This window comes from Cricetulus griseus, chromosome 9 (assembly GCF_003668045.3).
Source record: "Cricetulus griseus strain 17A/GY chromosome 9, alternate assembly CriGri-PICRH-1.0, whole genome shotgun sequence".
Lineage (NCBI taxonomy): Eukaryota > Metazoa > Chordata > Mammalia > Rodentia > Cricetidae > Cricetulus > Cricetulus griseus.
In genome coordinates, this window is record NC_048602.1 from 26,162,040 (window position 1) to 26,186,568 (window position 24,529).

The window sequence follows — 24,529 nt, forward strand, 5'->3', positions numbered from 1 at the left end:
ATGTCAGACTACATTTGGTTTGAAGGAATACCTTTCCCTTCTATAGTGAATCGAAAAGAAACATTTGAAGAAATTCGACACAAGTTTGTGATCAGAGATGAAGACACAATCATACTGGCTTACCCCAAATCAGGTAAAGAACCATCAGTAAAAGAGATCCTACATTGTATGAGAAAGGGTAAGACTTTGATCCTCATTCATTTGAACGATAAATGAAGTGCTTTCTATCTATGGTGTTTAAAATGCTTTGTGAATATGGAAGGGTGTTTGTGAGTTCACTACTATTCAAACTAAGATGTCTAGACAGGTCTCTGTTGGTGAAGGATAAGTTAAGGCAAATTAGCAATGACAGTGGATCCGAAGGCAAACTGACATTTTGTTTCTCTGTGTGGAAGTAAGAGTGGATGATAAGTATAAATAGAAGAAATACCATCAAGAGAAATGGCGTGGATGAAATAATATGTGGAGAAGATACTGTCAGGCAGAAGAACTACCAGGAACCTTGTCCAGGTAGTGGAAACAGTCTCAAAACACAAGGAACCAAAAAGAGGCATTATGGGTGTTTTGGGGAGAGGTATTAGAAGGATGAGAGGAGCACTGAAAATTAGATAAGTATTAGGTTGTTGTATAGCATGAATAATAAAAACCCAGAGACAGAGGTCCAAGCTGAAGACCAGAAAAGCAAAACAACTATCCAGCAGCACTTACCTCTACGAAGGCTGAAATGAGATCCTGTCTTCCCTTTGACTGGAAACTGATTCTCTCATAATACCCTTTCCTTTTTACATATAAACCTCTCTAGTGCTGTGTTTAAACATGTGGGCTCTGTTACTCTTTTAGGCTGTTTCACTCTAGTCTGGCACAGGGTGGTCTTGGGATCACAGAGATCCATTTACCTCTGGCTCATGGGTCCTGGAATTAAAACTTTTTACATCTGTGGTTAACAAGTATGGCAGATTTATTTTCTCATCACCAGTCATGCTTTACATAGTTATAAACAATATATCGCAAAATTGATGTCACCAAAATTTAAATAACATGGAAAAGCCAAGGGTGTTGGAATGCATGAAAAAGATTCAGATGTAAGCCCAGAGAAAGAAGCTAGAGAAATACCCTTTGATAAATGAGCTTATAAAGACAAATACGAGATGGTGTGGTACCTAGACTCAAAAAAGATTTATTTAACTTAAATAGAAGCAATACTTATAGTTTCAGTGCATCACAGAAGTATCTCAACAGCATTTTATTTAATAAAACGAGCCAGTCTGAAGGACAGAAGCCATGACTGCACTACTTGGAAATATGTGAGACTGTCAAATTCCCTGCACCAGAATGTAGAAAGGTGTTGCTGCAGGATGGAGGGGTGTCCAATAGGCAGGTGGAGTTTATTGAGTATAGAGTCTCAGATTTCCAATTAAAATATTGAGAATGTAAAGGATGAACATAATTTGTACTTATACCATGTGGACACTGTGAACACGTGTTTGTGTCTGTGAAAGCAGCTGCACTATAAATTGTATGTGCATGTATTTTCCTTGAGGCTTTTTAAAAGTACTGTTGAAGTGAGTTACCACAACTTTTCTTTTTTGTTCAGGAAGTCACTGGCTGGTTGAGATTGTCTGCTTGATTCAGACCAAGGGGAATCCAGAGTGGGTCCAATCTGTGTCTGTCTGGGATCGCTCACCCTGGATAGAAACAGAATCAGGAAGGCAAAATTTAATAAATAAGAAAGGACCACATCTGATGGCCTCCCACCTCCCTTTCCATCTTTTCCCCAAGTCATTCTTCAGTTCCAAGGCCAAGGTGAGTGTCCAGTGGTTGAGAAATCTTGACCAAATGCTCATTGAACTTATTCTACTCTAGTGGACCTGGAGTTCTTCCTGACCTGCAGTCTGATTTTGTAGGGTGTGGGAGGGAATCTGGGATTCTCAGGCACTGGGTAATACTGATGTTTCTCCTCTTCAAAATACATCAGAGTACCAGGATGTCAACTGCCACACAGTGATCCTGGCCTGGTATATGAGATGAAGTTAAGTATCAACAAGAGCATTCAGGGAACTATATATACAAATCAAACAGATTTCAAACTCTCCTGTACAGTGAATACTACTCTTTTGCAATCATCAAAGTCAGTTAGCTAATTTTGGTTTTACATAAACACCGTGCCTATTGGTCGAATCACCCAAGGCATCCTTGCTCATAGGGGAACCATCCAGAGCAGGGGCCACTTGCTTAGTCATGGATATTGCTCAAAGGACAAGGCTCATCTGTACTCACTCTGAACTGTTTTGTCTAGCTGTCCATTGAGAACTGTTGCCACAAGAATCACCCATGTCACTAATAGAGGATTCCCCAGAAGGAATGAGAGACAGCCAGGTTCTGATATATCATAACATAATGTTAGTAGGAAGTTTCTTTGGAAATTCTTCCACCACAGAACCTAAAAATATTTTATGCTTAAACTACAAAGGTAAACCTGGAGAAATTATCTCTGTTGAAAATATCACAATCGAGTTGTGTCCTGTATTTCTGTCTTATCTGAATTTGGCAAAGAACATTTGGCAAAGATTGAGGCCTAAGAACATGAATTCTAGAATAACGTCACAAATTGCATTGGTACAAAAGGCAGATCTTATTTTATTAAAATTATTAGTTATTTTCAATTCACTTAATTTTTGATATGATAATCACAAACATGATTTATCCTTCCCCTTCCTCCCGCCAAGCTTACCCATATGCCTCTCCTTTGTGTCTTTCAAATATATGATCTCGTTTTATTAAATGCTGTTATCTGTCCATGTATCTTCCTATTTCTCAATATTTAAATACAACATACTCAGTCTGTACAAGGTTACTTGTATGTACGTTTCCATGGGTTAGAATTTAACATTTTATAGCCCATTGCTATGCTCTTCAAATGGGAGGTTAAACGCTCTGGCTCTCCATGTCTTCATTGCCTGAACATCTTGCTGTTCACTATTTGGCAATGATACATTGGCTTTATGATCTGCAATGTTCTTTTTTGAGAGTTACACTTACAGAAACCAATTGGCTTGTCATATTGCAGATAGATTTAGGACATTGTTCATCCTGTGTAAGCAAGGTATTCTTTCACCATGTATTCATGGTCTTTTACTCGTTAAGATATTGATCTTTACAAGTATAGAATCAATCTTGGATTTTTGTTATAATTGTTAATACAGTAATAGTGATATTAATCTTTTTCTTCTCCCACATTTTAAACCAAATATAATTGTATAACAATTTTCTGAGTACAAATATTTTGTACTATTATATGTATTTTGTACTAATAAAAATAACAGTTTGAGAAACCTCATGGAAATTTGATTGACATTTGATATAACATGTTCTAGTTAAAATGTGGGGAATGACATCATTGACTTTATTTACATGTTTTCCATTTAAGGTGATATATGTCATCAGAAATCCCTGAGATGTTCTTGTGTCTGGTTATTTTTTCTGGTGTAAGACAAAACTTGTCAAGAAGGCAGAGTCACTGAGAACTTATTTTGAATGGTTCCTCAAAGGACATGGTGAGTGTCCTATTTAATATAGGTGTTGGGGTGTCTCAGGTATATTTTTAAGACAAGGTGAGATATAGCTTGGACTGGCCTTGAACACTCCAGATAGTCAGGGATGACCTGGAGGCTCTTCTTATTCTGAATCTCCCTCTTGAGTTTTGGATTACAATCACCTACTATCGTGTCCTGTTAACTGAATGTTGGGGTTCAAGCTCATAATATCAAGAATATTATCTAACTTGGGTACATTCCTAGATGTTAATGTATTCTGTGAACTTAACTTGGTTCTCTGTTGTCTCTCTATGTTCAACCAGTATGCAGCTCCAAGGCTCATCACCATTTTGAAAGTAATGCTGAATTCATCCTTCTCTCACACATCATTGCATAACAGGGCTCAGCCACATCTTAACCAATGACACAGCATCCTGGCAACAGTAGGACATATTGTCTCCCCAGTACTCATTTGTGGGTATTAAATGAGAAAGTCTCAGAATAATCACTAGATTTTGAACACTTGCTTCATGCATGATGGGACTGTTTCAGAAGATGTATGAGGCACAACCCTGTAGGAAGAAGTTTATCATTGAATGTGGGAAAGGGAAGGATTTTAAATTTTAATTAAATTTATGCATTTATTCTATATCCTCACCACAGTTTTCCCTCCTCCTCTCATCTTTTTCCTTCCTTCCACCTCCTTCTGCACCCCTCTTCAAATTTATTCATCTGTTTCTGTTCGAAAAGGTTCAAAAAGGCCTTATCATTGGTGTCAACAATGCATGGCATAGCAAGTTTAGGTAGGACTAATCTTCTCTTCTTCTATTAAGGCTGGTCAATGCAACCTATTATGAGTAACAGGTTCCCAAAAGTCAACCAAAGCAATAAAGTCAAGGCCTGTTTCCACCACCAGGAGTCCCAGAAATATATCAAGATACACAATAGCCACTCATATACAGAGACCCTAAGTCAGTTCTATGCAGGCTCGTTAGCTGCCATTCCAGAGGCTTTGAACTTATACAAGCCCATGTAAGTTGTTTCTGTGGTTTCTAATGAGATGACCTTGACCCATGTGAATCATCCAATCTTTAGTATCTCTCTTCAATAGCTGTCCTTGATCTAGGCCCAGTGCTTGGCTGTGGGCCTCTGTCTCTTTTTCTGTAAGTCCCTGGATGAAGGCTCACTGATGACAATGTGGGTATTTCCAACCTGATTACAAGATATGGCCATTTAAGTCTAATTATCAAGCATTGGTAACATTCTTTGCTTGAACCATGCTTGTACATTCAGGGGAGTTTCCCTTCCACCAAGTTTCTATGTGACCCTAAAATGCCACCCTATGAAGATATCTCATCCATTTCTCTCTCCCTCCATCCATACCCCCAAACTGTTATGACCCCATCTACACCATCACCCATCAAGCCCATGAGATCTGCTCCAGGTTCCTTTCCCGGACATAACCATGAATCCCCGTCCTCCTTTGCATAATCCTTGTTATCTAACTCTCTGAGGATGTGGATTATAGCACAGTTATACATTACTGTACATCCAGTATAGACTTATGAGTGAGTACATATCATGTTTTTCTTTCTGCAACTGGGTTACCCTCATTCAGGATATTTTTTTTTCTATTTCCACCCATTTTCCTTAAAACTTTTCTGATGCCATTGTTTTTAACATTTGAGTAATACTCCATTGTGTAAATTACCTCCTTTTCTTTATCATTTCTTTGGTTGAGGGGCCCATAAGTTGTTTTCATATTCTAGATATTATGAAAAACACTGGTATGAACATAGTCCAACAATTGTCCTTGTGGAAAGATTGAACATCCTTTGAGTATATGCCCAAGAGTTGTATACCTGGGTTTTGCAGTAGATTGGTTCTCAGTTGTCAGTGAAGTTCTTAATTGGCCTAAGCAATAAAAACAGAAGTCATATATATAGGGAAATTCTGAGAGATTAGAGACAAGGAGCAAGCCACCACCACAACTTGCCTCATTAGCATCTCAGTAGATTAGAGGGCAAATTATTTTTCTAATGCTTATATCCTGTTTCTTCTGGCTGGCTCACTTCCTGTTCACATGTACAGACCTCCAGACCTCTATGGTTAGCTAGTAGCAGGATCCATTCTGTAACCTTCAGACAGACTTTATTTGTACAAGTAAGATATCACCACACTCAGTTTTGTGAGAAAACACCATGTTGATTTCTAAGTGGCTGTAAAAGTTTTCAGTACCACCATTAGTGGACGAATGTCCCCCTGTATCCACATCAAAAGGTTAAATTCTTATGTCATTTCCAGTTTCTTCTCTGCTTCCTACATGTAGTTAAAGTGATGAACTTTCAGATTCCTGCTGGGGAACCCTGCCTACCACTTGTTGTCATTGCCCTCTTTCCCATTATTTCTTCTCATCCTCTAGAATAAGAAGAAAAAATTAAGCTCTCTCTCGATGACTTATGTTACCTTTTCTCATGATGTTTTATCTCAACAACAAAAAATAACAAATGTAATTTTCAATCTAACACACTACTTATTTGTGTACTTTTTTGGTCTTCTTTTTTCACTTCTTTTTCACCCATATATTACCCTCACTGTCCACAATTTTGCTAAGATGCATCTTTCCAAATATTGTAAATATTATTTTCTTCATTGTCAAAAATATTTTCATAGGAAGTTATTCTTTTCACTTCATAATTAGTTTATTTTTACTGAGAGATAATAAGTACATATAATACAATGTTTCACTCTGTCATATTTATACATATGTGCAGGTATTTTATCACATTAATGGTCCACTATCCTCTCTTTTCCTGTTGCCATTCTTGCTGATCCTTTTCCTCTTCCTAACTAGCTCTTCATTATTCTTCCATGTCCCATTACTTCATGTGTGTGTTTGCAAACCAGTGAGTTCCATTGATATTGCTTACTAGATGACAGGGAAGGAGTCATTTACAGGAACATGGGTACCTTATTAGTAGCTATTCTACTGAAAAAAATCTCTTCCTCCAGCAGCAACCACTAACTACTTATAAACTCTGGAAGAAGGGATCTCATTAGCCCTGCACCCTAACTACTGTTAACTGCTTATAAAGCCCCAGGAAAGGTGTGGTTGTTTGTAGGTGACTCCTATCAATTTGATAGAGTATTTTAGGACACACTATTGTGTAGGTCTTGTGCACAGGTACTATTAGTTAAAGAGTGCCATGTCCATGTAATGTCTAGAAGACAATCTTCCACATCATTCTACCCAATATTTAGGATATTACATAATTTCTCTGCTTTTTCCCTCTGTGCTTTTAAATCTATATGGAATTCTAGATGTCTCATGAACACTGAAAAGGCATTTATTCTCAGCATTTTGGCCAGTTTTGATATTCTGAAATTACCTCTTCTCACTTCAAGAAGTATCTTCTTTGACCAAGAAGACTTTAGTGATATATAAGGATAAAAAATAGGTATTTAGAAGAAAATATGATGCTCACACCAAGTTCATTTAGCAGAATAACAATGATATTTTCAACACTAGCATCCATTCCTTCCCCATCATGTGGACTTGACCATGTTGACTGTATCAGCTTTGAACTTTTCTAAATCAGAAAATGATTCGTTACCCTGATGCCGCAATTCCTATTACTTCACTGTTTATCATGTCTTGTAAGGCTCTATAAAGTATAGGTCTGAGTTGCCACAGCTGAGTAATATTGTTGATGACAATCTCTAATTATCAGACTGCATAACACTTTCTGGTACTATGAGAGCTACTCAGCAGAATGGAATATTTCAGCCCATTCTCAGTTTGTTCCATTAGATACTGTGACAATTGTATGAAGATGTCCTTAGAAATAGGGTCACAACAACTAGTTTGTGGGGTATGTGACAACACTGACAATTGGATCCTCAGGCCATGTCTAGGCAACAACTCCTAGGGAGGTATTTCAGCACTAGCAATGAAGTTTTCATGTAATATTCTATGATTTCTGGGAGCTGTACTGTACTATGACTTAAATTTTTCAGTATTTTTAATGAGCTTACAAACTAATGACTTTCCATAGGCATTTTCATATAGTATTGTTTTTAATAATTTTATTTCTCATCATCTGACCACAGCTTCATATTACTCCATTCAGTCTTAAATTCCTTCCCTTCAAATTCATAATATAGGACTTCTGGAAACCTTAGCTTTGAGGAGGACTGGACTAGGGCTGGGCTATGGGGGAGAGGGGATGATGGAAGGAAGCAAGAGGGATAGGAGGAGGTGAAGGTTGGGAGGGGTGACAGGGAGAACTGAAGACTAATTGTAAAATGAAATAAAAAAATTAAAAAATGAGCAAAAGAACTCATTAGCTGTGATTCCATTTCAAAATGGACTTCCTACTTTTTTCTCTACTATTTTCAGGGATTTGGATCTTTTATTAAGAATATTCATGCATATGGGATTAGAGTGAATGCCAGTACCTCTCTCTCTCTCTCTCTCTCTCTCTCTCTCTCTCTCTCTCTCCCTCTATCTTTTTCTCCATCTCTCTCCCCTCTCTCTGTTATAAAGAATTAAGTTGTAAATTAAGTCTATAAAATGTAGTTGTCCCATTTATTTAAGAACTTTTCTTACTTCAAATGTATAATTTTGGCATTTTGTAAAAATTCAGGTGCCTGCAGTTATATGAACTTATGTCTTATGTCTTGGTTTTCAATTCCATGAATATACATATTTTTGTATCAGTGCTGGTTTTTATTACTATTTCTCTGCACTATAACTTCAAATAGGGTACTGCTTTTTTTCAAAGATTGGTTTGATTATCTGGGAGGTGTTCTTTCATTTGAATTTATTATTGAATTTGTTCTTTGGAAATTTCAAACCTTGTGTATATTATATTGCGATTATTGAAACCCTTTCCCCACTTTAATCACCCACTCATCTTTTTAACCCCATTCTCTACAATTTCCTTTTAAAATTTTATGTATGTTTATTTGTGACCATTTAATTGATGAAGATTAGGAACACCTGTGGGATTGTGGGTTTTGTGCTACCCATTGAAACCTAGTTGGCACTTGTAGGGAGTAGTAGATTCCCATGAGTGTTCTACCCAAGGCATCATGCACTATTGTTGGGCCAATCTTCTGCAGGTCCATTGCATGCAGACTCAGTCACTGTGAGATTATGCTACACTTGCTCCTATTGTGTGCACAAGTCAGGATTCTTCATCTCTTTTTTGCTATTTCTGGCTTTATTTTCTTTCCATTCCATCTTCTGAAATGGCACCTGTGCCTTAGAGATAGTTACTTAATGTTCCACTCAGCAGGCACATCCAACCATTCTGTATCCATTTTAAGATTTTTAAAAAAAATTGATAATGACATTAAAACCATGATTGGGATTCTGTTGAATCTGAACATTGCTTTTGGTATGATGACCATTTTCACAAAAATAATTGTTTTAGTCTGTGAGCAGGAGACATTTTCCATATGCTGCATCAGTTTCTGTCTTCAGTATGCTGAGCTTTTCATTACAGAGAACTTTGAATCCTGGTGTGTTTGTTTCTTTTCTATTGCTGTGATAAAACACCACTAATAAGGCAACTTATTGAAGGAATTGTTCGTTTGGGACATATTGTTTTAGATAGATAAGAGTCCATCATCACTCTGACAGGAAGCATAGCACCAGATGGGCAGGTATAGCAGGGGCAAAGCACTTAAGATCTTACACCTCTTTTCTCAAATAGGAAGCAAATTTCAAGAATCAGAAGCCAGTTTTTTGAAATCTTAAATCACACCCAGTGACATTGACAGTGTTCAGTCATCTGTACTGACCTGACCTTGGGTTTCTAGCAGGATACCTCCTCTGCTGCAGCCACTAAAACACCACCTGTATACATTCAATATGTTTCCCTTTAAAGTGGACCTACCCACCTTTTATCTTTCTCTCTTTGTCATTCTCTCTGTTTGACTGTTCCCTGCTCTCTCTACTTTGCTGTCTGTCTCTCTGTCTCTCCCCGTCTCTGACTCTCATTTCTCTTTTGTTGCTCCTGTCCCCAGAGGCTGGTCTCCCCACTACCTTCCATGTTTTCCCATCATCTTTCCCCCAATTAAATAAAACCTTCTGAATTTGCTGTGTTGCATGTTATCATTCTCTCTTGAGATGCATTTTAAATTACAACAAACAATGTGTGAACATAGGTGTTCTTCTGACTAACATGGACAATAATATCAGGTGTTGAGCCTTAATTTCTACCTTTTGTGACAGTGTCTTCCTTCTTCTTCATCCTTATGTGATCCAGATCAGCAGGTTCATAGCTCCTGTGTATTCTCCTGTCTCCACATCCAATATCGTATAAGAAACAGAAGGGAAACAGAAAGAGGCTGAGTTACCATCTTTTAATGATTCCTGAGTATTCAAACTCAGGTCATTACACATGCAAGGCAAATGCTTTCCACTGAGCCACCACCTGAGCCAAGCATTGAAAATTTTAAGTGACTTAATTTTGCCATGCTCTGATCAATTCTCTTCCTCTCTGTAAATATGTACCCCAGATTTCAATCAAATCTTAGATTCCTTGAATCATGTATCCTACTGCTGTCTCCATGGCTCATATCTCATCTTCTCTCCTCACTTAATTCAGCTGGTTTTTCATACACCAGGAAACAAAGCAAGTGTTCAATGGAGGCTGGGACAGATAGAGAAAACACAAGTCCAGGAACAGGGAAGATACTGTAACAGTTAAAATCATCTCACAGTAGCACTAGGAATATAAATAAAGCTCTGGGGTGAATGTGAAAGGCTATGTCTGCAAAGTCTCCTGTTTTCTGTGATTTGGAGCCTTGGATCTTCAGAAGTCACTATTTGAGAAGGAGTGCAACCTAACATCTGAATACCTGTGGGAGAGGAAAGTGTTAAGATAATTCTCCAGACAGGATTGTAATAAAAAGTTCAAACATGCCCATTGCCACACCCTTCTGGCTATCTTTACTGTTTTGGCCACTATTCAACAACTGCTGCCCTGTCACTGCAACCTGCTAGGAAGATGTCTTCTCATGGCATCAGAGGTAAGGCTATACGGAGAAGGGTTTTCTATTGAACTTGTTTTATAAACTCAGCAACTGTGTGTGTGTGTGTGTGTGTGTGTGTGTGTGTGTGTGTGTGTGTGTATGTGTGTGTGAAATGTCACTGCCACGAGAACAGTCATTCAGCATCTCAGTGATGGGGGGAAACCACTGAGTCTTTGAAATTGTCACTCAACTTGAATTTTCTTTCTCTGTGAGTAAAACTTTGTTCTCTAGAGTCAGTGAGATGGGCTCAAGTTAACTCTCTTGGACAGTAATAAATGGAAATAAACTTATACACACATTTAGTGTCTTCATATCATCTTCTCTCTCTGTTCTTTATCTTTTATATCTTATATACCCCATCAAAATCTTTCTGGCAACAAAAAATTATAATGTGGTATAATTATATTTTTCAAGGGAGTGGTTATAATATAATAAATATGTATAAGGCACATGCTTCCCATTTCCCTTATATGAATAAATATCCTATTATAAATAAGAAACAAATTATCCCAAGAATCCAGATGTGACAATGTCTAAACAACTTATCATAGATTAATAGATTATATTGCAAACAAAGTGTTTTACAGCCAGTTCTCTTACTAGCAGGCTGAATTTTGTAGTTACAAAGAAAGTACAAATAACTTTACCTCTTATATCAAAAGATAATCTTTGAAGGAAAATTGAAAGAACCACGAATCCAAATTTAAATATATATATATATATATATATATATATATATATATGTATATGTTTATGTATATGTTAAATATATATATTTAAGTTTACAAATATATTCAATTATCTATATTGTAATTCCTCATGATGCATACCCACACACCCTGTTCATTGGCAAAATTTTATATCAGGAATCTGATGACAGAAATATGTACCAGGAATTAATCAACATATTTGAACATCAACCCATCCTAACAAGAAAGGCACAACAAGTTATAATAACTCGGCTATTTCCTTGGCTATTGTTCCTTCATATCAATGACTCCCTCACACAATTATGTGACTTTCTAAGCTTTGGGATATTTCTCCAGGTTCTTCAACTCAAAGCTATTAACAATAACATCTTAACCTAAACTTAAGGTTTATGTATAGTTTAATTTTGGCTATGACACACACTGAAAGCCATGATCACAATTCTCAACATTCATATTTAAAACTCTTAGCTAACATAGCTTCTGGGTCACAATTATTTTCACAATCATTAACTTAAACCATAGTCTATATGTCTCTTCTAGAGCAAGAACTCTGTGTTATTTCCTTTTTCTTATTTTCTATCTTCTTCAGCTCCAGCTGTATCACAGGCAAGACAAAACCGTATCTTGCTTTTTCATATATTAGTTTTTCCTTAATCTTTGCTTCTTCCTGGTGGTCCATTCTTCTGAATTTTTTTCCTTGTTGAACCAGAGATAATTACTTTTTTATTTTTTTATTAGTTCATGTTAGGGAACAAGCTTGTTTCACATGTAAGTCCCTTCTCCCTCTCCCTCCCCTCACCCTCATCCCTCTTCCCCCACCCCAGACCTACCCCCCACACAATCCACCCTCCACTCCCCAGGCAGGGTAGGGCCCTCAACATGGGCTCTGTAAAGTCCACCAAATCTTCCTGTGCTGGTCCTGGGCCCTTCCCCATGTGTCCAGGGCCAGAGTGTATCCCTTCACGTGGGATGGGCTCTCAAAGTCCCTTCTTGCACCATAGAAAAATACTGATCCACCACCCGAGGCTCCCTGGAGTGCAGAGGCCGCAGGGGTCTGAATCAGTTTTGTATTGGTCTCACAGACAGCATCTGGGATCGATGTGCTCTCCCTTGTTCAGGCCAACTGTTTCTGTGGGTTTCTCCAACCTGGTACAGACCCCCCTCGATCTTCATTCCTTCCTTTCTTCAACTAAATTCCATATTTCAGCTCAGTGTATATCTGTGGATGTCTGTCTCTGCTTCCTTCAGCCACTGGATAAGGGCTGTAGGATGGTATAAAGAGTAGTCATCAATCTCATTTTAAGGGAAGGGCTTTTAGGTTATCCTCTCCACCATTGCCTGGATTGTCAGATTGTGTCATCCTTGTAGGTCTCTGGAGATCTCCCTAGTTCCAGATCTCTTCTCGGACCTATAGTGGCTCCCTCTGATATGGTATCTCTCATCCTGCTCTCTCTCCTCTATTCTTCCCCTGACTCAATATTTATGCTCCTCCATTTCCTCTCCTGTACTCCTCTTCTCCTGCTCTTATTGGGTCAGCTCCCTCTCCCCTACCCTCATGCTCCCAATTAGTTCAGGAGTTCATGCCCCTTCCCATTCCTGGGGTCCATTTATCCCTTAGAGTCCTTCATGTTTCCCAGTTTCTTTGGTGAAGAGGATTGTAGGCTGGTAATCCTTTGCTCTATGTCTAAAATTCATATATGAGTGAGTACTTACCATGTTTGTCTTTTTGTGACTGGGTTACCTCACTCAGGATGGTTTCTTCCAGTTCCATCCATTTGTCTGTGAATTTCAAGATTCCATTGCTTTTTTTCTGCTGAGTAGTACTCCATTGTATAAATGTACCACATTTTCTCTTTCCATTCTTCAGTTGAGGGCATCTAGGTTGTTTCCAGGTTTTGGCTGTTACAAACAATGCTGCTATGAACATGGTTGAACATATGTCCTTGTTGTATGAACATGCACTATTTGGGTATATACCCAAGAAAGGAATGGCTGGATCTTGAGGTAGACTGATTCCCATTTTTCCAAGCAACTGCCATACTGATTTCCAGAGTGGTCTTACAATTCGCACTCCCACCAGCAATGGAGGAGTGTTCCTTTTTCTCCACATCCTCTCAGCATAGATTGCCATTGGTATTTTTGATTTAGCCATTCTGACAGGAGTAAGATGGTATCTCAGAGTTGTTTTGAGTTGCATTTCTCTGATGGCCAAAGATTTTGAGCACTTTCTTAAGAGTCTTTCAGCCATTTCAGATTCCTCTGTTGAGAATTCTCTATTTAGTTCTGCACCCCACTTTTTAATTTCATTGTTTGGTGTTTTGGTGGCTAGCTTCTTGAGCTCATTATGTATTTTGGAAATCAGCCCTCTGCCAGAAGTGGGGTCAGTGAAGATCTCTCCCCATTCTGTGGGCAGTCATTTTTTCTTACTGACTGTGTCCTTTGCCTTGCAGAAGCTTCTCAGTTTCAGGAGGTCCCATTTATTAATTGCAAACCGCAATGTCTATGCTACTGACATAATGTTCAGGAGGCAGTCTCCTTTGCCAATTTGTTCAAGGGTAATTCCCACTTTCTTTTCTAGAAGATTCAGTGTGGCTGGATTTATGGTGAGATCTTTGATCCATTTGCACTTAAGTTTTGTGCATGGTGACAGGTATGGATCTATCTGCAGTCTTCTGCTTGTCCGAATCCAGTTGTGCCAGCACCATTTGTTGAAGATGCTTTCTTTCTTCCATGGTATAGATTTAGCATCTCTTTTTGTCATGGAATATCTTGTTTTCTCCATCTATAGTGATTGAAAGTTTTGCTGGGTACAGTAGTCTGGGTTGACATCCATGCTCCCTTAGTGCTTGTAGGGTATCTATCCAAGACCTTCTGGCTTTCAGTTTCCATTGAGAAGTCGGGTGTGATTCTGATTGGTTTGCCTTTATATGTTACTTGGCCTTTTTCCTTTGCTTCTCTTAATATTTTCTCTTTATTCTATAGATTTGGTGTTTTGATTATTATGTGTCAGGGGACTTTTTTGTGGTCCAGTCTGTTTGGTGTTCTGTAAGCTTCTTGTACTTTCATAGGCATATCCTTCTGCAGGTTGGGGAAGTTTTCTTCTATGATTTTGTTGAATATGTTTTCTGTACCCTTGAGCAGTGTTTCTGTCACCTTCTTACATACCTATTATTCTTAGGTTTGGTCTTTTCACGGTGTCCCATATTTCCTGGATATTTTGTGTTAGGGATTTATTGGATTTGAGGTTTTCTTTGGTTGATGAATGTATATCCTCTAGCCAGTCTTCAATAACTGAGATTCTCTCTTCCATCTCTTGAATTCTATTGGTTATACTCACATCTTTAGTTCATGATCCTTTATCCAGCCTTTCCATTTCCATCATCGCCTCATTCTGTGTTTTCTTTATTGTGTCTATTTCAGCTTTCATACTTTGAACTGTTTCAAGAGCTTCCTTCACTTGTTTGGTTGATTTTTCTTGGGTTTCTTTAGATTCTTTAAGAGATTTGTTTCTTTCTTGAATTTTTTGGTTTGTCTTTTCCTCCATTTCGTGTAATTTTTTGCTTGCTTTTTCTTCTATTTCTTTAAGGGATTTTCTTGTTTCCTCTTTAAAGGTCTTTATCATCTTGCTGAGATAATTTTTGAGGTCCATCTCTTCTTCATGCTCTGTGTTGGGCTTTTCAGGTCTTGCTGGTGTGGAGTCCCTAGATTCTGGTGATGTCATATTGGTCTTTCTGTTGTTGAGTGAAATCTTATTCTGTCTTCTTCCCATATCTTCTTCCAGTGAGTGCAGGTGGGGTCTTTCTATCTCCTCTTGTGACCCAGTGGTGTGTGCGGGCCAGGGATTCAATGTCAGCAACTCTGGATAGTCTCACCTCTCCTGGTAGTCTCCTCACTCTGAAGGAGTCATGCCTCTAGATGGGTCAGGTCAGCGGAACAAGATGGAAGAGTGGGGTGTTTCCAGATTCAGGGAACTCCTCCCTGCCTATGTGTGTCTACCCCAAACAGGTACAGGACCAGAGAGATCGGGGTGAATGGGGTTTTGGATGTGATTTGGGTAAGACAGAGGGTCACTCACCTTGTTATGGATCAGCTAGGCGGAACCCATTCTTCTGGATTTTATTGCTACCTGATGATACAGAAATGTGGCCATCTGCAAATGTCACACTGAATACTCTAAATACTGGTTTGAGTTTTCATTGTAAAACTATGTGACATATGCAGAAAAGTGATGACTATCAGCCAGATCTTACTTTCATTGTTTATAATCAACACTTTTTCTCCCATCACACAGTGCCATTTGGATCATGGTTTGAGCACACTCGTGGCTGGCTGTCCATGAGAGGAAGTGAAAATTTCCTTCTGCTGAGCTATGAAGACATGAAAAAGGTAACTGTCATTCTTATAACAACCTCATAGCTTCGCACCAACTCACCCTATGCAGGACCCCACATTCGTCCATACCCCCATTCCACATACTTTGTCAGAGGTAGGCTCAGGAGGAGTTTGTAAAAGTGACATTATGCCCGATGTCCTTTTTTGACCTGCATCTGGCATTTCCTATCCAGCCCACTTGTCTATCACCCTCATCTTCTATACCCTACTCAACACTGAGTTAGGGTGGAATAGCTCACACTTGCACAACAGATTTTTAAACTCTCTTTAGGCAACACTTCCATATATCTGTTAACCAAGTGGTGAGTGAGAAATGGGTCAATCAGGGTAATTCCACACTTGTTCCCAAATATATGCCATCATCTTTGATCACAAGAAGAAGTACAAAGGGATGAAATCCATCTCTGAATCCTGGGAGAGTACAAGTGCTGGAGTCACATGAGCCATAATGAGTGAGACCAGGTGTGACAGGGTGTGTCCAATCAGGGTGGATGGTGTCCTGTGCTGTTCATTACAGAGGTTCTGTGAGGTGGGCTAGAATACCCTGGACATTTCAAAATTACATAAAGAATATAAAGTATGTTTCAATATTATATAAGTGCATATGTCTAAATAGACTGATAGGCTATACATTTATCTGATCATGGAAAGTTTCATTTAATTGAAATGCCACACAGAAGGTTAGAAATATGGTTAAATACTATGTGAGAGACTCAAGTGTCTCTTACTTTAAAAATTTAAAAAGTATATATCTTTGCAGGGAGCTATATGACAGTAAACCTCGCACTGGGAGATAGATACTGATTCGGGAGTTCTAGGTTGTACTTAGTTGTATGGTGAACTTGAGATCAACCTTGGATATAAGAGACATAATTTCAAAAGACCATAAGAATAATAGTTTATAAGTACATTTTATTTTCATTTAGTTAAAAATTCTTCATCTAATGATGGAAATGTAATAACACCAAATATATAAGATCCAAATTATTCTTATCTGATCAGCAGCTCAAAAGTTTAAGTAGTTTGGAAGTTTTGGGGTAAGGCAACCATCATTATATATCACAGATAAAGGTATCAATTTTACTTTTAACTGTGAAAGAAAAGATGCACTAAGTGCAAATCTGTCAGAGAAAATACTAGCTCATCTTTAAAACTGTTCAAAAATTTAGTAAAGGAGGATAAGATACAGTCTTACAGGTTTTGTTTCCCTTATAGAAGTAGACTCAGGTGATGATGAAGGTTACTGATAATTGTGCCCTCTTTGGTTTGGCTTTTATTTTTTCTTATAATATTTTTATTGTTAAAACATATTTCAATTTAAACTTATTGTGCTCATATTATTTCCCTCCTGTATTTCCTGTCACATGTTAACACCCTGCTTACCCACACAACCTTAAATTCTTTCTCAAATAAAACAGAAAAAACAGTAAAGCATTCCTGCCCAAAATAATAAAACCCTGAAACAGAAAAAGTTAAGACACTGAACTGTAACCAAATAAAAGAACACATGCACACAAAACTGTGGAGTCTGTTATATGTTGGTCAACTGACCCTGACAATGAAGACTGCCCTGGAATTGTTAATATATCCAGGGTTACTCCATTGGAGAAAACTGATATTTTCCTCTCCTACCAGGTATAAATGACAGTTCACTTGTTAACCTTTACCCTAGTGGCTATATTTTCATTCATTCATTTTAAAAATTATAACAAAATAAGGTAAAATATGATGAAACAATAGTATCACTTCAAAGTTGGACAAGACAAACCAACAGCAATATAACAGCACAAGAAAAGGTACAAGTAGACAACCACATGTTCACACATTTAAGAAGCCCATAAAACACTAAGCTGGAAGCCTTAATTTATAGGCAGAGAAGCCATACAGGCTGGTGTGGCACTATGCATACTGCACCAGACTATGGGTTCATACAAGCTTTCCTCATGGAGATGTGGAGGACCTTGTTTCTTTGTTGTCCTTCCTACTATCTCACCCTTAAACTTTTTCTTTTTTGTCTAAATAGTTCTGTGTGCTCTAATGGGAGGGATTTGTTGGAGACACACCTTTTGGGACTGATTGTTCAAAAGCATCTCACTGTGTGTACTGTCTTCCTGTGAGTTCTTAGGCAGTGTATATGTGGAATTCAGTTTTAAGGGAAAAGAAACTTTGGAGGTTAAGATATATGCGAGACTTTTAGAGGAATTTGGATGAGGTACTCTGTAGCAGATATTCTATTCAGAACCATAGATGAAACTAGAAGTCTGGATTTGGATGAGCAAATTGAGAAGTGAAGATCTCCATTTACCCTACCTGCTTCCCTGCACAGCTTTACCTATGCTTTCATGTTTCATGGTGCCATTTCTTTCTTCATGTCCCTTTTCTCATCATCCATCAAAAGTCCCCATCTCCACATTTGTTCTCTCAGATATTTCTTTTCTTGTCCCCATTTTTGTTTCTTCTTTATTTAGGACACAAGGAGAGCAATAGAAAAAATTTGTGACTTCCTAGGAAAGAAATTAGAGCCACAAGAGCTGGATATGGTCCTCAAGTACAGTTCCTTCCAAGCCATGAAAGAAAATAAAATGTCCAATTTTAGTCTCATGCCAAAAGATTTGATTACTGAAGGTTTTGACTTCATGAGAAAAGGTAAAGAATTATTCTGGCTTCAAAATATGTCAGAACATTTGGTGGTGTTCTTGTTCCAAGGAGAGTCCAAGAAAGAGTTGGGAATGTTTCATAATTCATTGCACCTCAAATCATAGTTTCTCAAAGACCTTATAGGGGAAATGGTGATGATGTGGGCTTCAAGAACTGTGAAAAATGATTTGTTCTGGGAGAGAACTTAAGGAATGTTTAGGGTCATGTCCAATACTTTTAATGGTAAACAAAAGGGTAGACATATTGCAGTGAGGCTTTATAAGGATCCCTGTATCTCAGACCTCAACTGTATAGAGAATATTTAATGCATGGGACCAATATATATTTGGGATGATAACCACAGAAAACACTTCCATTAACACCTGGAAAAGATGATGAACATGTCAAAGATTGTTGACCCACACAATAAAGTATAATAAAAATTTTCACCAGTGTTAGAATCTGATGCTATTTGCCAACCTAAATTTGAATTGCTTCAGGCTCAGTACCATTTTTCTGAATTGTCTCTCCGGGGATGGGAATATCCATCTTATCTAAGTCTGTGCTCCCTCTCTATTCTGGGAACAGATTGTGGTTGTGATTTCATAGCTGTAATATTGAGGAAGTATTTCGCTAGAAAGAATCACACCAGGAGTCTCACCTACACTTAATTAGTGAATAGGTGTTGGCATAGGGCTCAGGATTGAAGAAGAAATGAGTCAGATGTCATGTATGTTTGGATGAGTAAAGAAGTTGGCCATAAAGACAGGATGCGGAGAGCTATGGGTTTACTTTTCTTCTGCCAATAATTTACATGTTCCAGGCTTAACACTCACTCTTCCTCCACCATAGAGTGTGAAGATCAGGTCTTAGGATTTAAAGACATGAAGAGCATAAATTGAAATAAGTAATTTAAAGTTGTCAACAGGTTACTTTCAAAAGAATATGTCTGATGTCATCATAAGAGGAAGTTTGGAGTCAGATTTGAGCATACATATACGTCGCCTCAAGAATACGATCATCTATACACTAAGGACTAAGGCCTCTGGAAGAATCCACTGCTGTTGACAGATAACCTTCTGTGTTCCAGACTCTGTAGAGACAGAGTTATCTCCACTAGATCTTCAGGACCCACAATGAAAAGTAGTTGCCAATTATTGGATATCCTGTAATGAATCAGAAATTTACAGAAATAAAAAAGTGTTTACTCATAAAAGGCTGTAATGAAATGCCAAAAGGAATGAAGTGACTTGTTTAATAGGAAATTCTATGGAAAGTAACAAGCAAAAGATTTATCAGAGACATAGAGAAACAGATGCAATAGAATTTAGGACACAAGTCTATGAGGACAACCACTCATGTTTTTTCCAGCTAGATTCTTCCAAGACAAGACCATAATGGGATTTTAGTTCAACCTCTTTGAAAAACACAGTATTTTTTATATATCATATATGCCAGGAGAAAATATATATATACATATATTTTTTTTCATATATATATATATATATATATATATATATATTAGTTCTGTCAAAAAGGTTGTTGAGACTCCATAAGTCAAATAGAATTGAATTATCATAGTGGTTATATGAGACTTTCTTTTGCATTTTAATGTAACTTATATTTTAGAAGATTATTTTCATTGTACTAAAACTCATAAGCTATGAGTCTCACTGGAAACAAGGTCACTGAAAACAGAGGCCAACTTAAATCCCCACATCTCCTTGATTCATGACTTTAGGATAGAAGATGCTGGCATGGATATGAAACACTTTTGAAAAATAAAATGCTTGAGGATATTTTTGGTCTTTTCAAATCCTACATATAATTGGTTCCTTCATATAAGTCTTCAAGGTATGATAAGATCAAAGTTTAATTGATTTATTACCATTACATATCTAATTCCCTAAATCATAATGCATGAAAAGCTATGTTATATGTTATTCTGAACTTAGCTGGGAGGCATTCTCTAACTCCATTTTCATTGTGCTTTAGTTTCTCTATTCGAGGATCAAGAAAAATGCCTTGTCTTGCCTCTGAAGGGATACTTTTTATCTGGGAGACTGTGTCATCTGGCTAGTTAGGATTAAAATGGTTTTAAGCTGGAAGCAATAATTTTTCAAAAACAATTTGGTCATTGTGATAACATATTGAGATACTGCAGAAAATGCAGATGAGAGAGATTGTCATCCCAATTCAGCCACTGTTTAGTTGACAAAGCTTTTATGATGACATTGTCACAATCAAGACACGTGATGGGAAATGTCTTCTGACAAATTTCAAATATATTGAACTTAACTTGTTCACACTGGTGTTTCCTAGACAGAATGTTTAAGCCATTAATCTGAGACATAGAGGGAACTAGACCTAGGTGGAATGAAAGCCAGAGAAGTTAGGGGCACCAAAATTTTAGCAACTAAACTTCCAGAACTGTGAGGAAGTAACTTCCTAACAAAAGTTAAGACACCATGAGTTGTGGTTATCCTGTCCCCTTACACACCAGAATTTTAGGAGCTTTTATACAGAAGGAATGAAGAAAATACAAGCTCGTATGCTGCAGAGGATTTTGACATAGTTGGACTTAGAACTTCATGTGTACCTGTAAAGAAATGTTTCTCTCATATATATTGATTTATTCCAGTGGGGAGCCATATTAAATTTGCTGAGATTCGGGTGGCTTGGCTCCTAGACTGTCTCATCAGGAGCTAGGCAGGCTGTGAGAAACAATTTCAAAATTTATTCTAATAATGAAGATAATAATGGAGATGAGAATACTAATGTATATTATAGTTACACATATTACCAGATGACAATCTTAGAGTCATATCAATTAATGGTATTTTATTTTAATATGATATATCAATAATTACCATTTAATTATGAATACTATATTTTATTTTATAGTAGCAAAGAGGATTTGAAATTCACTTACATGATACAAAAGAAATGTACTGTGATAAGGAAAAGCATGATTTTTATTGTCAGTCCTTTTGGCTTCAAATATATATGCATCACTATCATTTCAGATAACATCTCAAGGACTAATTTTCCTCATCAGCAAAGTAGGAAAAAGGTCAATACATTCTTCACTCAATAATGAATGCTTTCAAAAATTCCATATTGAATATGTGCCTCATAAAATGTATTTGTTAATGATCCTGCTGTTTCTATTGTGTGGAACAATTTGAGGAGAATTTGTATTAGCTCTTCTATGAATTTCTGGTAGAATTCTACACTGAATCCATCTGGCCCTGGGGTTTTATTGCTGCGAAAATTTTAATGGCTATGTCTATTTCATTAGTGGTTATATTTCAATTTAAATTCCTTATTTATTCTTGATTTAATTTTGGTAAATGATATCTATCGAGAAAATTGTCCAGCTCCTTTAAATTTTCCAATTTTGTAGAGTACGGGTTTTCAAAGTATGACCTGGTGATTCTCTGTATTTACCCTCTGTCTCTTGTAATGTCCCCCTTTGATTTCTGCTTTTGTTAATTTGCATACTCTCTCTCTCTCTCTCTCTCTCTCTCTCTCTCTCTCTCTCTCTCTCTGTCTCTCTCTTCCTTTTGCTTAGATTGGAAAAAGGTTTGTCTATTTTGCTGAGTTTTTCAAAGACCCAACTCTTTGATTCATTGATTCTTTGTATTGTTTTCTTTGTTTATATTGAACTTAACTTGTTCACACTGGTGTTTCCTTTACTGATTTCATTCTCTCAATTTGACTATTTCCTGGCTTCTACTCTTCCTGGATGAGTTTGCTTCTTTTTGTTCTAGAGTTTTCCGGTGTTCTGTTAATTCTCTAGTGTGACTTTTCTCTAGTTTCTTCATGTGGGCATTTAGTGCTATGAACTTTCCTCTTAGCACTGCTTTCAGTGTGTCCAAATAGGTTGGATATGTTGGGCCTTCATTTTCATTGAATTCTAGGAAGTCATGGATTGCATTCTTTATTTTTCCTTTACCCAGGAGTGACACAGTTGCGCATTGTTCAATTTACATGAGATTGTAGGCTTTTTCTGCAATTTGTGGTGTTGCTGAATTCTAATTTTACCATGGTGGTCCAATAAGATACAGGGACTTATTCGAGTTTTTTGTACCTGTTGAGGATTGCTTAATTGCTGAGCATGTGGTTGATTTTAGAGAAGGTTCCATGTCATGCTGAGAAGAAGGTATATTATTTTGTGTTTGGATGGAATGTTCTATAGATGTCTCTTAAACCCAATTGGGTCATAATTTCTATTAGTTCCTTTGTTTCTTTGTTAAATTTCTCTTTGGTGGTTTAGTCTAGTGGAGTGGGGGTGTTGTAGTCTCCCACTATAAGTGTGTAAGTTTTCTGTGTGACTTGAATTTTAGTAATATTTATTTTCCCTAATGTGGATGCCTTTGTATTTGGGTCATAGATCTTGTTGGATTTATCCTCTGATGAATATGAAATGACCTCTTTCATATCTTTTGATTCTAGTTTAAAATCTTACTTGTCAGATATTAGGATTGCTACCCCCACTTGTTTCTTGGGTCTATTTGATTGGAAAATGTTTTCCCAACCCTTAACTCTGATGGCTTTGATGTTGAGGTATGTGTCTTATATGCAGCAAAAGGATGGATTCAGGCTTCCTATTCTGTTAGCCTGTGTCTTTTTATAGGTGTGTTAAGGCCATTAATATTGAGGGATATTAATGACCATCGATTGTTCATTCTTGCTTGTTTTCTATTTATTTTTGGTGGTGTTATTGGGTGTGAATTTTTCATGCATGCTTTCAACAATTCCATGTTGAGTATGTTCTATATTTCTGTTGTGATTTGATAGTGAAGCCTTTGGTGAAACAGTTCACTTTTCAAACGTTTTAGATACATATTTCAGGCTTTTATACAAAATGGAAGTGTGTAAAATTTTCACACCTATGACATAAAATAAACAGGGATGGGGGCTTCAGAGTTCTAGATGTCAGGAAGATAGGAAGAAGGAATCACAGTGTCATTAGTAAGGGAAGAAAAGTGCAAGAAGTCACCATTTAGATAACACTGGATTTCTAGGGTGAAGTAACACACAATGCAAAGTGAGTAGTTAGAAAATTTGACATCTCTCTAGTCAAAACTAAAGACACACTAGAATACACGGTAAAAACACATGTGTATCTTCATGCATCACATAACACATATTGACTGGAACAGATATCTTTCGATGTTCTTAGCTGGCAGTACCTGATTCTCCTGAATCTGATGGAAGGATCAGATGATTTGCATATAGCTCACAGCAGTGTGTACTTCCAGCTTCAGGGCCTCTGACACCTAAAACCATCAGAGGCAACTGTATTCATGAGCACCTATGCACACATAATTAAAATTAATGATAAAGGATGTTTTAAAAGTTTCTTGCATGCTTTGCAGAACTTTTGTGAGGAAACACTAAAATGTAAAAAGAACAATTGAAAACTGCTTGGATAATTAATATAAGAAAATCTGTTGGTTGGATAGTGTGATAGAAGCAGGTGTAAGCAGATGCAGAAATCGTCTGGACACATGAAAATGTAGAGCCAGTTTTGATGCTGTTAATGGCATAACTGATATCTTAAGATAGAAGAAGGTAAGACATTATTTCCTCACAGGCATATGAGTCTATTTGCATAAGATATTTTCTCCAGGAAGTCCCTCGCAGTTCCACTATTAACTGTGTGGTACTTGTTAAGCAGATGCTAAGGACATGTGACGGAAGGACTGAGATCAGTGTTAAGATCATCATTTAAAAAGGCTAGAGAGATGGCTCAACAGTTAAGAGCACTGCCTGCACTTCCAAAGGTCCTGAGTTCAATTCCCAGCAACCACATGGTGGCTCACAATCATCTGTAATGAGATCTGATGCCCTCTTCTGGCCTGCAGGCATACATGCAGGATGAACACTGTACACATAATAAATAAATCTTTGGCCGGGCGTTGGTGATGCACGCCTTTAATCCAAACACTCGGGAGGCAGAGGCAGGCGGATCTCTGTGAGTTCAAGGCCAGCCTGGATAGGCTCCAAAGCTACACTGAGAAACCCTGTCTGGAAAAACAAACAAACAAAAAAGATCATCATTAACCCATCTGTCTGCTTCACATTTTTTCAGGCATAACAGGAGACTGGAAGAATCACTTTACAGTAGCTGAATCTGAAGCCTTCAATAAAGTATTCCAGGAAAAAATGGCTGGATTTCCTCCAGGAATCTTTCCGTGGGAATAA

The 24,529-nt window shown here is 37.5% G+C and overlaps 1 protein-coding gene across 1 annotated transcript; it reads left to right on the plus strand.

Moving 5' to 3' along the window:
• On the plus strand, positions 1 to 24,529 carry LOC100751913 (alcohol sulfotransferase A). The gene is given in 6 exon segments (XM_027434005.1): positions 1 to 133; positions 1,595 to 1,803; positions 3,428 to 3,554; positions 15,579 to 15,673; positions 18,148 to 18,325; positions 24,417 to 24,529. Coding segments are annotated over 6 exon segments (855 nt in total).